Below are 17,471 nucleotides of genomic sequence, written 5' to 3' on the forward strand. Positions count from 1 at the left end.
TTCCATCGATGCATGCCATTGTAGCTTAAGTGTAACTTAGAACACTCTTTATTAGTGATAGGGCTAAAACTGTAAATGAAGAGAACAGCTTTCTAGAAACCCAAGGTGTCTGATTTAATGTCATGTTTCGGCTGGGAATAAGCAGTCTCTTACTGTTCAGACAAAAATCACAGGCTGGGATGGACCTGAAAAAGGAGGATTCGGTGGCTTACAGTGTTGTTAGGTTGACTTAGAGATGGACATGGGACCAAATAATTTGGAAGGATAACAGACAGAGAGACATAGAAGTCTTTTGTCAACAAAATGGCCTTTCTGGTGAGTATGCTCGGTGCCTGTCTCAGGCTCAGAGTTCCATAAATGTTGGCTAAATGGATGAAAGTCCTAAATGGTGGGAATGAAGAAGGTGGCCAGTGGGGAAGGGAGGGAGGCAGAACAGCTTTTAAGTCAAAGGAGGTGGGAAAGGGATGTATAGTGCTTTTTGGTTTGTGTATTTGCAGTTGGTTAGGGATGAGTGAGAGGGGAATAGCAACCAGCTCCACAGCCATGATGAAGACACCGATGCTCCTTCCTGAACAGCTTAATTCACTCCTTTAACAGATATCCATTCAGCACCTACTCCTTATTCATCTTGTCAGTACCAGGATGTGCCATTGGTGCCTATTCCCTGTTCCATCTGCATATCCTTGGTGGAAGTTTGGTGGAGGTTTTACCACTGGGAGGAGCTCTTGTGTGATTCTCAGTTTTCAAACGAGGGAACTGGAGGGCAGAGCAGTGAAAGGACTTGCGGGATTCCTGGTTACAAGCCGAGCTGTCATGACAAATGAGGCCTCCCGACACTGCACTCCCAACCCTTCCTATAGAGAAATAGCACTGGCCCTCAGGAAAAGGAACAGTTATACTCCATTTACATGTTAAGCAGAGAAAGCCATGTAGCACATTCTGCAGAGGTTTTTCAGTACACAAAGGATCAACAGGATCTGGGAAACAAAGTTTCCCCTAGGCACTTATTCTTCAAAAAGTTCGGCTGCTAGGGTTTTATTTTTATTAAAAATCTATCTCTCCTGCTACCCGTCAAACCTCAAAAGTTATTTTATAGCTTAATGTAATTTTGAAAGTTGTTATATAATTTTAACTATAAATTCTTTTGAAAACATGAGCAGTATGTTGGGGAAAAAGAAATCTAAGAAAAGTGAAATTTTAAAAATGCCAACGCTTACATTTACGTTCATTTTGACAAAAGTATCAAACCATTCATTGGAGGTAGAGTAGTGTTTTCATCAAACGGTGCTGGGACAACATTTAAAAAAATGAAGTTGGACCCCTGACTCATATCATATGCAAAAATTAACTTAAAACAGACCGCAGGCTTAAATGTGAAAGCTAAAGTTATAAAGTTCTGGGAAGCAAACCTAGAAGTAAATCTTTGTTGCCTTGCATTAGGCAATGGTTTCTGAGATGTAACACCAAAAACAGAAGGAACCAAAGAAAAAATATATAAATCGGACCTCATCAGAATTCAAAATGTGCTTTAAAGCACACCGTAAAAAAAAGTAAAAAGACAACCCACAAAACAGGAGTAAATATTTGCAAAAAGACAGCCCAATTAAAAAATAGGCCAAGGCTCTGAATAGACATTTTTCTATAGAAGATACACACGTGGCAGTAAGCACATGAGAATATGTGCAGCCTCATTAATCATTAGGGAAATTCAATCAAAAGCACAATAAGGTACCATTTCCTAGTTGTGAGGATGGCTGGAATAAAGATACACAACAAGTATTCGCAAGGACATGGAGAAATTAGAACCCTCACACGGTGCTGGTGAGAATATAAAGTGCTTTGGAAAGTGGCCTGAAAGTTCTTCCAGATGTCAACCGTAGAGTTACCATAGAACCCAACAATTCAACTTCTAGGTAGATTTCCCCTAAAATTGAAAACAGATACTTAAGAGTACCTGTACGTACACGTTCATACCAGCAATACTCACAATAGCCAAAATGTGGAAATAACCCAAATGTTCATCAACAGATGAATGGATAAATGTGCTATGTATGTACAATGGAATACTATTCAGTTACAAAAGGAAATAAAGTACTAGTAAATGCTACAGTGTAAACGAATGAACCTCCAAGGATTATGGGAAATGAAAGAAACAAGGCAAAAAAGAACATATACTGTATGATTCCCTTGATGTGAAATGTCCAAAATAGATACACCTCTAGAGACAGAAAGATTAGTGATTGGTGGGGGCTGGGAGTTGGGAGGAAGTGGGGAATGACTGCTAATGGGTACAGGATTTCTTTTGAGGGATGATAAAAATGTTCCAAAAGTAGCTGGTGATGATGGTTATACAACTCCGTGAATATTGAATTATGCACTTTAAATGAGTGCATTGTATGATATGTAAACTATAACTCAGTAAAACTTGAAAAATGTATTTCCACAATTTTGAGTGAGTAGAGAACAACCAACGTAGTCTTCTATAATTTAATTTATCAAATAACATGCCAGTGAAATAAAATACAGTTTATAATCTGGGCAGGATTTCCTTTTTTTGGTGTTTGTGGGGAGGCATAAACCCTAATGGGCACAGATACATGTAGCCTTTTGCTACAGATAAATCGGAAATTTGGAGAGGAGGAAAACAAAGGCAAATTTGGAAAGAGGCAGATTTGGAAAAGGGAAGAAAAATTCAGGGGAAACATAAAAGACAGACATGAGAACTTGGGTCAGTGCACAGGAAAAGCTGGGAATCTGCCTTCAGGTAAAGGGAAAACTGGGATTTCAGTTGGCAGGAAATGGCTTGGCAGATACCAAGGTCACCCTTCGCTTCATCTCCTTCAGAAATTCTTCCCTCTTAGTTACCACAGGGGAAATTAGCTTACAGGACTAACAGTGTAAGGATTACTAAAGACTGCAGACAGCAGAGTTGAGACGTTGTCCTTATTTAGCAGGTGGATTTAATAATTCCAGTTTGAAGCTTTGGTTAAGTAGTGACCTTAGGAATGTAACCATGAAATGTCATAAGGAACCATAACCATTATATAAAATTGTCTCAAAAACTAAGGTCAGTGTTGAAGTGAAGACCTTGGGTGGTATACTTTGATGCAGAAAAAAATAAATAGAAGAAAATATCCTACTTAACTGTCATTGAAAATGACACCCTTATATCCTACTGAATATATACTGGATTTGGTATCATGTAACATCAGAAATTATTACATATTTATATGTAATTATACTTTTCATGCAAGTTGGTTCTTTCTAATCTGAAATGCTATCACTATTTTTGTGTTAAAATTATATTTAATTTTTACATATCAAGGATTATCAAGAAAAATTTAAATTAACTGGCTTTTCTCAAATGCATACTATCTGTGTTTTATATATTCAGAATAAAATTAAATAATAGAAAGTGTCATAACGATAGTTTCTCATGTAGCTTTGCATAATTCTGGTCTTTACCTACAAGACTTTTTTTAAAAAGGCAAACATCAGTTGAGTGTATATCCACACAGAAATGAAATAGAACAATATATTTACTGTCTGTTCATTCATAAATCCACCTAACATTTATCAAGCCCATGTTTTTTTGTTTTGTTTTTTTGGGAGACCGTGTCTTGCTCTGTCATCTGTCACCCAGGCTGGAGTGCAGTGGTGCGATCAGGCTCACTGCAACCTCTGCCTTCCAGGTTCAAGTGATTCTCCTGTCTCAGCCTCCTGTGTAGCTGGGATTACAGGTGCCCACCACCACACCTGACTAATTTTTGTATTTTTTAGTACAGACGGGGTTTCACCATGTTAGCCAGGCAGGTCTCAAACTCCTGACCTTAAATGATTCACACACTTCAGCCTCCCAAAGTGCTGGAATTACAGGCGTGAGCCACCGCGCCTGGCCTCAAACTCGTGTTCTGTTGGAGGTACTAAGTTTGTGGAGCTGAAAAAGTGATCCCTGCCCCTAGGAATATTCAACCTGGGAGTTTGTAGTAAAATACACCTTATTAAACAATTGACCCTAAAGTTTTAGAAGTCTAATTTTGGCAAACATGTTTAAGTCTTTTAAAAATAAAACCTATCTATTTTCATCACTGACCCTGGCAGCTTTTCAGAAATGATACTTTACACATTGGTGAGTTTACCCTTGAATAATTTACTTAAATGATTAGACTTACTGCTTTATTTTACCATCAGATGCCCAGATCATCCTTTTCCCACCATGTTTCATCCTGCAAATGTAGCTCTAAATTAATTCAAGATAGAAACATTATTTTCCTCATTTTTATTTCCCTTCTTGTCTTTTTTGGCACGACCCAAAAGGCAGCAAGAATATAAATGCTTGTTCCACTTTTTTGAGAAAACAGAAAAGCTCCCATTCAGAGGGGCAGCTGGTGTTGTCCAATGATGCTTCATACAGAACGACTGCAAAGCTAAAAGCGAGACCCAGTCACACGTGCAGCGGGTGTGTGGTATTCACTGTGCCACTGTTAGAGCACACGGCAGACTGGAAATCAAGTCCTGCATAGCACTTGATTCTTTTCCTACTGCATACATATATGCAAACACACACATGTGTGCAAAAAAAATTAACAATTGCACAGCAACAGTTCCTACAATGTGCAAAATTAAAACTTTAAAAGATATAAAAAGTATGGTGAAAACTGAGTTGCCCTGCTACTCCTGACTCCCTGTACCCCTCCCCAGAGCCAACAGTTGTTCCAGTTTCTTAGGTATCTTTCCAAAAAGATGCTAGCAAGTCACCTCTGCCAGCTTGTTCTCTCTCCTTCCAAAGCCAAACACTTTGTGTCAGACAATTGTGTATTTAAAAGTGTCCAGTTTTATGTTAAACATGAAAAGCAAATGACAATAGTGTGTCCAGTATGTTTCCATTTTCTAAAATAATAACGTGTTAGAAGAGAAATGCAATGTAAACCAGAATGGTAAATGATGCCTAGGTTGGGGTGTGGGGGTGCACTTCCTTCAGGAGCCACTGCAGTTTAATATGTGAACCTGTAAAAACAAGAGCATGTAATCTTTTCATAATAAAGAAATTTTTTAACTGAGAGACAGATTCACGAGCGGTCTTCTGAATGTGTAAATGTACCCGTGTGTGAAGAGTATGAGTTTCTTTAGACTTCGGTTACAACTGGTTGCCTTCTAAGGCCCTAGTGAGTCTTTATCTGCCCTTTGAAGTAGTGATAACAAGTTGAACTAAAAGTAAATTCTTAGACGTGAATAGTTTTTTTTCAGATCTTGGATCCTTCACAAGTAAGTTAACTAAAAACAGGATGGGGAACAGCAAACATCGTGTTAAATTCTACACATTTTATTTAGAGTCCAAAACCCTGCTAGTCAATGCATATTATTATTTTCTCTTGTATTACTATTTTCAGAACACCGCCAGCTTAACCCAGGAAGCACAGCCGTTTAACCATTTACAGTTCTAACTAGTAATATTGATTTTTCATCCTAACTAGTTCAGGCTCCTCGTTTCCAAATAGAAAAAAATCACACAAAATATGTATACTGGCTAAGAATGTACTCGGCATGTAGCATTTTTCAAGAGCAACTTGATAGAATAATCACAGTGTTAAATTTTGGTACTCATTAATTGAGTGATTCTGTTTCTCTGAATGTATCTTCTGGTAGCAGTCAGTTGTGATACATTGGGATGTTTAAGCTGGTAAATTTTATTTCTAACATTATTTACAAATATAACAAACATGAAGAGAAATTCAACGTCCAAAATAGAGGAATGGTTAAATGTTGGCATATAATTAGAGTTAAGATGGCATGCAATGGACTATTACCCATCAGTAAGTAAGATTTTTGAAGATGAGTTGAGAACATGAGAAAGTATTTACACAATTCTGTTAAATGTAAAAGAATGATACAAATATTCATGCCTTACCTTATCAAGTGTGTGTGTACTTGAAGGTAGTTTTTTTTCTTTTCAGGATTTTCAAGTTTTCTACAACAAAAATATTTTACTCTTTTAAAGTTACAAGAATAATCTCAAAATTGCTAAAGAAAATAATTATTAAAGTTGGGATATTTTTCTTTTCTTTTTAAGCTGTGGATTAAGTTTTCTTTTTAAATGATTTTCTTCCCCCTTAGAATATCTGAGAATTCTACTGTTGAAGTATTCTTTCATTTGTACTACTGTTAATAAATTTTTAAAATTCTTTTTTCATACTATCTATTTTATTCATTCACAGATCTGAAGATGAACACAAATAGGTAGTAATTCTTTCCTTGAGTCCAATGCAGTTTTACCCTCTTAACTGCTTAGAGAATATCCTTTTATTGTTTAGCTTTATAAATCTCACTATAGCTACTTGAGTTCCCTTGCTGTCTTCCTTTCTTGTATGAGGGGCACCTTTCTGTATTTTTACAAGTTATTTTTCTACCTTTTAAAAATTTTTTCTTTTGTTTTTTGTTTTTTTGTTTTTTAATTCTAAGACCTATTTTCTGTGTTAGGACAAAATAGCTTGTTATTATCTTTAAATTGTATTAGATTTCCAGCAAAATTATTCAAAAGTCATAGGGAGACGTAGTGATCTTTGATCAGATGTAGTTCTGTGTGTCTGTGTGTTTACTTTCGAGGCTTCTTGGTTTGTGTTTGTAATACACTTACTGTGGATTGTCTAAGTCAGGGACAAGTGGCGTTTGTGTACATCTGCTCTATGAATGTAAATTGATAAGATACATGAATATACATCCTGATGGCAATATGAAATGAAATACAGGCCTCTTGTGTGTGTGTGCGCGCGCGTGTGTGTACGCGCATGTGTGTGTGCTTGTGTAATCATCGTTCACTGTGCTTGAAGTTCAAAGTCAGGCAGAGACAGTCGAGTAAGTTGCAAAATAGCCCTTCCCGGGAAGGGAATGCACTTGAGTACGAAACAGAACTCTCAATGTTAGTTTTACATTTCTATCTGATGGAATTTAAGGTTATGGAAACAACTGTAAAAATAATGTGTCTGAAAGAAGTCTGGATGCAGAAATATAATAGAGAAAATATTTGAGAATATGGTTCATCAGCGAGTGCAACAGATACTGTTCCCCGAGCACCACATGGTGCGGATCAAAGCATCCCATGACTTGGATCCGTGTGGCCAGATCATTACGTATTGATTGGAACCCCACTGGAGGATTAACCCCTTCGTGTCCATGCCAAATTTTCTCTCACTCTTGGTGTTAGGAATTTTAGGAATATAATCTTCTTGCCATTATTAGCTTTTAAAAAAAGGAATCATCTGCTTGGATACATTTGTCTTACTAAATTATTTTGGTATTATTCTAAATTATTTAATTGTACTCTTCTTTGCTAGATAAAATTAACTTGGGAAAAAATACGTGATTATATGAAAGCAGTTTCTGGGGGAAGGGAAGGGAAGAAAATGGGTAATATTCCTTGTAGATATAGCAAGAGAATCTCAAAATCAAGTACAGATTTTGTAATTTTCATTATGTAGATTAAATAAGTTCTAGCTTTTTAAAGACTCCTTCGCAGTCTGAGTAAAGAGCTTCGCATCTAACAAAAGCCGGTCAAACACTTTTTCGTACATAGATGTACATTTCTAACATTTGACTAAATACATTTAGGTACAATTTAATTCTTGCTTTTAGCAAACAATGCAGAATTAATTAGTCAATTACACGGGATGGGGGAAATCACAGATTTGTCTTGTCCACATTTGGCCATGTGGCTCCTCCTGCCTTTTTTATCCTCGTCTGGTGGAATGGTTCTTGGCAGCAAATTCATTCTCTGGTCTTCTGTGTGTTTTCTTTCAGTTTGTCCCATGAGGAGCACCCCCATAGCCATCCTCTCTATGGACATGGTGTATGCAAGTGGCCAGGCTGTGAAGCAGTGTGCGAAGATTTCCAATCATTTCTAAAGTAAGAATGATTTTATTTTGTTTTCTTCTTTTACACAGCCAACACCTCCCACTGTTCATGCTTTGCTCATAAAATGCCTTTTTGATGGAGAGTTTCACTTCAACCCTTTGAGAGTGGACTCTAAATCACAAGGTCTAGCGCACTGTCATAGGAATAGTTACAAAATCTATTGAGGCTTGTACTACAATGGGAAAAAGACTTACATCCAAAGGCGTAAGTCTCAGTTAGAGCCCGTATTTACCCATTTTTCGGAATGACAAGGATTTAAAAAGAAAAAAATGATCCCAGTATTAAACTTGCAGTTATTTAGCGCTTACTTTTATCTTGTCCTTACATATAAAATCAATAACATATGCACTATACATAAAAATATATATATATTTTTGTTGTTGGAGGTGTCATCTTTTTTTTATATTATACTTTAAGTTCTAGGGTACATGTGCACAACGTGCAGGTTTGTTACATATGTATACATGTGCCATGTTGGTGTGCTGCACCCATTAACTCGCGATTTACATTACGTTTATCTCCTAATGCTATCCCTCCCCCCTTCCCCCACCCCACAACAGGCCCCAGTGTGTGATGTTCCCCTTCCTGTGTCCAAGTGTTCTCATTGTTCAGTTCCCACCTATGAGTGAGAACATGTAGTGTTTGGTTTTCTGTCCTTGCTATAGTTTGCTCAGAATGATGGTTTCCAGCTTCATCCATGTCCCTACAAAGGACGTGAAGTCATCCTTTTTTATGGCTGCATAGTATTCCACGGTGTATATGTGCCACATTTTCTTAATGCAGTCTATCATTGATGGACATTTGGGTTGGTTCCAAGTCTTTGCTATTGTGAATAGTGCCGCAGTAAACACGTGTGTATGCGTGCCTTTATAGCAGCATGGTTTATAAACCTTTGGGTATATACCCAGTAATTGGATGGCTGGGTCAAATGGTATTTCCAGTTCTAGATCCTCGAGGAATCGCCACACTGTCTTCCACAATGGTTGAACTAGTTTACAGTCCCACCAACAGTGTAAAAGTATTCCTATTTCTCCACATCCTCTCCAGCACCTGTTGTTTCCTGAATTTTTAATGATCGCCATTCTAACTGGTGTGAGATGGTATCTCATTGTGGTTTTGATTTGCATTTCTCTGATGACCAGTGATGATGAGCATTTTTTCATGTCTCTGTTGGCTGCATAAATGTCTTCTTTTGAGAAGTGTCTGTTCATATCCTTCACCCACTTTTTGATGGGGTTGTTTGAATTTTTTTCTTGTGGATTTGTTTAAGTTCTTTGTAGATTCTGGATATTAGCCCTTTGTCAGATGGGTAGATTGTAAAAATTTTCTCTCATTCTGTAGGCTGCCTGTTCACTCTGATGGTAGTTTCTTTTGCTGTGCAGAAGCTCTTTAGTTTAATTAGATCGCATTTGTCAAATTTGGCTTTTGTTGCCATTGCTTTTGGTGTGTTAGTCATGAAGTCCTTGCCCATGCCTGTGTCCTGAATGGTATTGCCTAGGTTTTCTTCTAGGGTTTTTATGGTTTTAGGTCTAACGTTTAAGTCTTTAATCCATCTTGAATTAATTTTTGTATAAGGTGTAAGGAAGGGATCCAGTTTCAGCTTTCTACATATGGCTAGCCAGTTTTCCCAGCACCATTTATTAAATAGGGAATCCTTTCCCCATTTCTTGTTTTTGTCAGGTTTGTCAAAGATCTGATGGTTGTAGATGTGTGGTATTACTTCTGAGGGCTCTGTTCTGTTCCATTGGTCTATATCTCTTATTTTGGTACCAGTACCATGCTGTTTTGGTTACTGTAGCCTTGTAGTATAGTTTGAAGTCAGGTAGCATGATGCCTCCAGCTTTGTTCTTTTTGCTTAGGAATGTCTTGGCAATGCGCACTCTTTTTTGGTTCCATATGAACTTTAAAGTAGTTTTTTCCAATTCTGTGAAGAAAGTCATTGGTAGCTTGCTGGGGATGGCATTGAATCTATAAATTACCTTGGGCAGTATGGCCATTTTCATGATATTAATTCTTCCTATCCATGAGCATGGAATGTTCTTCCATTTGTTTGTGTCCTCTTATTTCGTTGAGCAGTGGTTTGCAGTTCTCCTTGAAGAGGTCCTTCACATCCCTTGTAAGTTGGATTCCTAGGTATTTTATTCACTTTGAAGCAATTGCATGTGCACTATATTTTTATATAATTGGTGACAATTACTGGCCAATTGCAGCTTGGTGATTGGACCCATTCTTTATTATACATTTGACTTTATAAATGTAGAAAGTGGATGCCGAGGAAAGCTAACAATTTGATTCTTAACTTCCTATATTGATATCGACTTCTGTTCGGGTTCTTGTCCTTACACGGAGAGTGGAGTAACTTTAATTTCTACTGTTAAGTATGACTAAAACCTGGGTTGGCCCATTTGAAGCTGTAAACCTATAAAGCATCGCTGTAAGGAAATATATTAATCTCATAGCTGAAGTGAAATGCTTCTATGCTACTCCTTACCTGTGTTACCTTGTCAGTTAAAAAAAAAAATTTTAGACCAAACTGCCCTGCATTTTTGTATCATATAAATATATTCATAATATCATTGAATCATTAATTATGAATTCAATATGTTACATGATATAGACATGTAATCAAACATATGCACATGTATACCTATAATCAAACATATGCACATGTATACCTATATATATATTCATAATATCATTGAATCATTAATTATGAATTCAATGTTACATATTATAGACATGTAATCAAACATATGCACATGTATACCTATAACATATGCACATGTATAACTATAACATATGCCCATGTGTACATCTGGGTGTGTGATGGTTTACAAATTGGTTGTTGGGGACCATCTCCTTCTAGCTTTTCTCTCTCATTCAAGCCCCAGGGAAACAGAGGTGAGCTGATTTATGTGCAAGACTCCAGTTTTGTGTGGTTTTTATATTGTTAGAACAGTGTCTGTATCTATCTTCATGAACCTGGATACAAATATTGTAATAAAGCCATCCTTAGAGAGATATCTAGTGTTACCTGCAAGCAGTTTTGGTGAATATAAATTTTTGGTTAATGAATGGAAGCCTGTGAATCTGTTTCATAGCTTACTTCCTCAGTATTATACTCTGAGAGCAGTATGTGGTCATTGAAAACTTAAGTACTTAAAAATATTTTAAAAGAGATGTCCAAAATTGCTTCTAAATATGAACAATCAAGATCAGCAGTGCTTTATTTTAAATTAAGCAACAACCCTTTACCACTATTATTATTCAGATTAGTGATCGTGGGCTTTGTTTTGTTTAGAAATCACTCACTATAGAATCTTAGTTTTGTTCTTTCCTGATCAGTTACCTAATCATATTTATATAATGAGAGGAAAAGAATTTGGCAGAGCCACTTTTAAATTCTGATTTTTTCTGTACACCAGTGCTAGGTTTGATAAATATCTTGGTGCCGATTTCTTCCATCTATAGAATGGCTAATAAACATCTGTAAATATGATTTATTGTTATAAAGTCTCTAGAACTCTAAAATTGCTATCCACAAGCTCAGGGACATATATCAGTTTTAGAGTCAGAAAGGGAAATGACAGTTTCTAGACCCATTTTAAACATTTTGTTAATGGCTAAAATATTCCTACCCTAAAAAATCCTCAAATCATAGGTTCGTTTGTTATGTGAGCTGACAATTAGGTTATATTTGTTAGGAGATTATCCCAAAAAGGAGAGAGAATAATTTTAGTATTAAAGAAAATAAAGATCATTAGAATTGGGGCCTAGATTCAATTCCTATAAAAAAGCCCATTTCTCTTCTAAAGGTATTAGGAGTCTGGTACTTGTATAGGAAACCACCTATCAATTATTTATTGTGGTTTTGCACATGACACGACATGTTCTCAGTTCCTGTTTGCTCAGTGGAATTGGAATGCCCACTATCAATCTGCAACTGTTGCTTGGTTACTTCCTGGTACTTACTTATTGACTTATATTTGTAAGATGACTTTTGTTTGTAAGTTACAGAAACCCAACTTAAATTGGCTTAAGTGAAAAAAATAAATGAGGGATGATAATTGGCTCCTATAGCTAGGAAGTCCAGTGGTACAGCTGGCTTCAAGCATGGCTAGATCCTGATATTTAACCAAGGCTTTTGGAGTATTAATTGTCCATTAGTTCTGTTTTTGTGTGTTGCCTTCATTTGGGGGCTGTTTCCAAGTGGAACTGAAGAGGACAGGTTTATCAGTCCCACAGTGTGTCTCTTTCCCTGTAGCGCCAGACAAAGCCCTAGGGAGACTGTCATTGGCCCAGATTGAGTCATGTGTTCTAGCTTTGAGCCAATCACAATGACATCCCCAGACTTGCATTACATGCTGCCTCCAAAACAGAGGGAGATGTTCACCCCACGTGAACCACATGGGGGCTAGGGATGAGAGAGTTGGTTCAAGAATGTAAAAATGAATATTGTCAAGTAGCAAAGGGAGAGCAAATGCTGAGTAAGAAGAAACTCCCCTAGATGCTTTCCTGAGTTACACACTGACTGGTTGTATGTAACAAATTCAGGATTTCAACATGATTTTAACTCTTTCCTCTACAACATGATTTTAACTCTTGGAAATTCAGAGTTGTCTTCAGGTATCAGGATCTTGCCTGGTGCAGTGGAAAATAAGTTAGTCTTTTTGTAGATTCACGTCTCCCACTTCTCTGTTCAGTCTAAAGGGAAATCAAATTGGCCTTGATGAAACCAACTTTGTTTTCCATTGAACCGAACTGAAAGAAGCTAGCAAACTTCTGTGGTTCAAATAAAAACCACCTGGCTTCTTTGAATGATGTCACTGGGAGGGGGGTGGGGGTCATTGTCATCAGAGAGTGATGCATCGAGTACTTTGCTCAGATTGCTGGATTCATAGATCCTGAAAGCATCTTCAGTTGCTTCAGTGGACCAAAAGTTTTCTAGTCTACGCTTCTCTTCAGTTGTCCCTCTCTTTTTAGAAGGGATTTCTTATGGTTTAGGCAAGTTGATAGCAGTGTTGCTTGAATTCTCCTTGGTATTCTTACTTAATAAAGGTAGCATTGCTTTGACCTCGATTTAAGTGTTACTTCATAGATTTTTTTTTTCTTTTTTACCTACTTTCTATTCCCTTGATTTTACACTCCTCTAGTAATAGTTTATAATTAAATAGTGCTGAACCTTAAAACAGGCATAGTGCCGAAATGCTTCACCTATATTAACTCATTTAATCCTCACAAACAGCGTATGCTAGTATTGTAGTGGTATTCCCAGCATACAGTTAAGGAAACTAAAGCCCAGAGAGGTTAAATGATTTACCCAAGGTCACACACTAATAAGAGGTGGAGCCAAGGTCCAAACCCAGGCAGTCTGGCTTCAGAAGACTTATTCTGAACTGCTGCATTATATAGCCTGGTTAGAGGCAACACTTTTTATGGACAGTTTGCTTTCTACTTGGCAATGGATGTAAAGAAAGTTTTGGAGAAAGGTTGACTGGGTAGTGAAGACACTATTAATATGTTCTTTGAACCAACCACATGTCATCTGAGCCTCAGTATCAGCACATGTGATTTGGGATGTTAACCACTTTTTAGGGTTGTTAGAATTAAAAGGTACACCAGGCAAGACACGGGTGGCTTGCCCCTGCAATCCCAATGCATTGGGAAGCTAAGGTGGGAGGATTTCTTGACGCCAAGAGTGTGAGACCAGCCTGGTCAACATAGCAAGACCCTGTCTCTGCCAAAAAAAAAAAGTCAACTGGGTGCCGTGGCATGTGCCCATAGTCTTAGCTACTTGGGAAGCTAAGGTGGGAGGCTCACTTCAGCCCAGAAGTTTGAGGCCGCAGTGAGCTATGATCATGCCACTGTACTGCGGCCTGGGTAACAAAGCAAAACCTTGTGTCTAAAAATTAAATAAATGAATGAATAAATAAAAGGTACGTCATATAAACCACCTAGCCCATACTGGGCACTCTTTAAAAGCATTAGAACCTCTTAACCTTACTTAGATATATTTGTATTTCAAGGATGGGTAATTTTAAATATCCAAAAATTTCCGACCTTCTACCTAGGAAGAGGAGTTGTGACTATACGAAGCGTTGATCTATCAGAAGAAATTGTTCTGTAATAGAATGTTTTAATCAGAGACTTCTGGTAAAAAGTCCCACACAGAGGGGACAGCATGGCACATTTTTTCCATAAAGGGGCAGGCAGTAAATATTTTCAGCATTGCAGTCTATACAGTCTCTGTCACAGCAGCTCGACTCAGCTCTGCCATTGGGGTACAAAAGCAGCCGTTGACCATGCATAAGGAACAAGGAACGAGTATGACTGTGTCCCTTGGACCATGGTTTGCTCTGTAGCATTTTTGGTTTCACCAACATGTTTTTTAGCTGAGGAATGCATTTGTGGCCCCGGACATAGCTATCCAGGGTTATGTTAGCTTGGATTCACAGAACCCTCAAGTTAGTCATATTTGGAGGGAGGTATCCATGTGTGTCGTGCCCCATGATTTCATTGACCAACCATGGTTTTTATACTTCCTCGATCTTGGGTTCTTCCACCCAGTTTTTAGGGTTCAGACTCAAGGAGAGGAAGTGATTTTGCCAGGTAACAGCTTTCTGGTCTTCTGCAGCTCCAAATTAATAAGCTGTAACTGTTACAGAGGCCAAGCTTGGTTCTTCAGGATAAAAATCCCATCTGTCAATACTGTGCCACTGTTAACAGACAGAGGGGTTCATAAAAAAGAGAGGTGGCAGGGGGAACTCACGGGTCTAAAACTGAAGCATATTTTTTTCCCTCCTGAGGAAGAAATATCCTAAGTGTTGGTAAATCAGAACCAGAGATTTGACACTTTTCTGTGATCATTCTGCAGCGTTTGTTCCCAAGGTGAGGTATACCACAGGGCCCTTGATTTCAAAGATAAATACTGTACAAATAACCATCCTGTTGTCTTTCCCGCACCGCCAACAGAGGGACGCTTTATCAGAATCAGCAGATACCCAGTCTATTGTACGCATTTATTTCCCTGTTTCTTCTGAAAACAACTTGCAGTTTTAGTGTTGTTTTTTTTTTTTAATCTATCAACCATGAGTTATCATGTGACTGTTGCATTTGTTAGCGCTAACTGATAGCAGCAGGTGCTCGTGCTAACTCTAATGAAATCATCCAGCCCTGCATTGCTTGGAATCCTCCGATAACAGAAAAACAAAAACAAGTCCCGTATCATCCAGAGAGGTGAAACTCATCAGCGTTCTTCCATCCTCTCCCCACTTGAGTCCTTTTTTTTTTTTCTCTTCTTTTCAAACCAGGTGAAAGACACAATCTTTACTAGTAAAAACGTGGATCTGTAATTCTTCCCTTTCCTACCCCTCCCTTTTCTTAATGCTCATATAATGCATTGGCAAAATGAGGAGAAGATTTGAAGGTTAAACCCTGACCACATTTCCCTGCTTTTAACTTAGAGTGTAAAATCAGACGCAGGCCCATAGTTTCACAAACACCAGGTACTCTTATGTGCTTGTGGGAAAATGTTCCCATTTCCCCTAGTTTTTCTTTTAGGTGGCCACTTGTATAACATCTACTAAAAGTATCCTTTGTATCCTTGGTTAGTATCCTATTTGAAAAGAATTTTTTTCTTTTGGTGATTTCTCACAGAGAAAAACTCCATGCAAAACAAAACAAAAATTCCCTTGCTTGTTAGTCAGATGTATGTAATTTCTGAAAGCCAAAATAAACTGTCTGTGTGCTCTAATGGAAGACAGAGAAATGCTGAAAAAGATGCCCAGAGGTGGAACTTTGACCCTTTCCAAAAGGTCGAAAGCTGTAGACAGTAGAGGACATTTCATTGGCAATTTGCTTTTTAAAATTTTTTTTCTGTGAATTTTACTTTTCAAAACTGTGAAGAGTTTTATGTGAAAGAAACTACTAAGTGTGCTCTGTAATGTTTTCACAAGTGTTTTTATCATGGTAACATCTTGTTTACTTTAGTTCCCTGCCTAAAACTACTTGGAACATGTTAAGAAAACATTTCAAGAAAGCCTCGACAAAGAGGCTTTTGTTTAACAGCCACCATGAGGCAGCATGGATCACAAAGGTGTTAACTTTCAGCCCCTTAAGCACTTCCACATGAAATTCCAGCAACTATGTTTGTGGTTTTGGAAAAACAAAGTGTATGTTAAAGAAACCAGGTATATGCTAATACATGTGGAAGGAGGCCGGATATCATAAATTGTTTCAAACCCATTTGTGGCTCTCAGCTTGCACGCCTGAATGTTCTGCAGTGAAATTACCTCTAGTTAGTGCAGGAGACTTCAGCCATGTAGAGGGAATAGCTGTCTATAATTGTGGATGTATGCAAATCAAATTCCAGCCTCACAATTTAAATCTCAAGAAGATGAGGATGAAAATTTTCCCCATCAGATCTGAGGTGACAAGTCTTTGAGTATTGCAAAATGAGCTGTATATTTTTATGAATTTGACTTTTCTACTTATCATGCATTTTTTATTGGTTTTAGAAAAATAAAAATAGGGTGTTACCAAAAACAATTTTTTTCCCTTTCAATGTGTCTTTTTTAACCTTTCTGACATTGCTCAGGAGTTCAAGACCTTTCTTCGTACTCGAAGAGGTCAAAGTGGCCTAAATACCACAGTGCCCTCTAGTGATATATAGAATATTAGATAGAAAAGTTTAGACAAGTTTGCCAAAGATAACAGGCCCAGTGCCACCACTTTGCTCAAAAGGAAGCAAATAACATTTGAACGCATTTTTTTTTCAACAAACAGATTTTAGTTAGAAATGCAAATTAAATTTAAATTTTTCTTGTCGGCTTTGAAAACATTGGAAAATTTTTTGAATGTCTACTTATGCAATTAATTCTACATATAACTGCATATGTGCATGCGGTACATCTATATCACTGTAGATGCATTGTTGAGTGTTCTTATATTTTAAGAGCCATTGGTTAGCTTAGGTATTTCATGTGATCATTTCCGGCATGTAATTAGAAGGCATTACTTAAAAGACAGGGATCATCTTTGCTCCATACTTTTATTGACACTGTCTACCATATTATGGCCATGTCTAAATGGTAAAATTTATTATTAGCAATAGTGTCACAAAAGTCTGAGACAGCGATTTTCCTTTCAATAAAAGTAGTTAAAAACCTTTTAGAAAATCCATAATTTTGATTGCTGGTACTTCATAAATGTATAACTGGTACTTTTTAGCTGTCTCTTTAGGGAAAAATGAGTTTTATCACCTGCGGTACCTGGGTTAATGAAATTGTGTGTTGGAATTTAGCCAGGATGAAAGATGAGATCATTCCAAGACACTAATATTGGCAACAGGTCTCATAAAAAGCTCTGACTCTTGAGTGAAGTATCATTAGATTTTTTTTATTATTATTATTTTATTTAAATTGAGAGATTAAGTTAGTTGTCATTTTCAAAGTTTCTGTACTAGCGAGATTCTCATTTGGCATTACGTTCAAAACTCAGTGACCTAAAAACCTGTACGGAGCCAAGAGAAACAGAGAAATGTCCATCAGTGCCTAGTACAAGAA

At 37.4% G+C, this 17,471-nt stretch overlaps 1 protein-coding gene across 14 annotated transcripts in view; it reads left to right on the plus strand.

The window, feature by feature from the left end:
- Positions 1-17,471, plus strand: part of FOXP1 (forkhead box P1) — a 632,119-nt gene that overhangs the window by 563,912 nt on the left and 50,736 nt on the right. For all 14 annotated transcript variants that reach the window (XM_025374729.1, XM_025374733.1, XM_025374736.1 and 11 more), the window contains one exon: positions 7,795-7,899. In XM_025374729.1, the coding sequence (XP_025230514.1) occupies positions 7,795-7,899 (105 nt within the window). The remainder of the gene's footprint in view (positions 1-7,794; positions 7,900-17,471) is intronic.

The sequence above is a fragment of the Theropithecus gelada genome, chromosome 2, assembly GCF_003255815.1.
Source record: "Theropithecus gelada isolate Dixy chromosome 2, Tgel_1.0, whole genome shotgun sequence".
Lineage (NCBI taxonomy): Eukaryota > Metazoa > Chordata > Mammalia > Primates > Cercopithecidae > Theropithecus > Theropithecus gelada.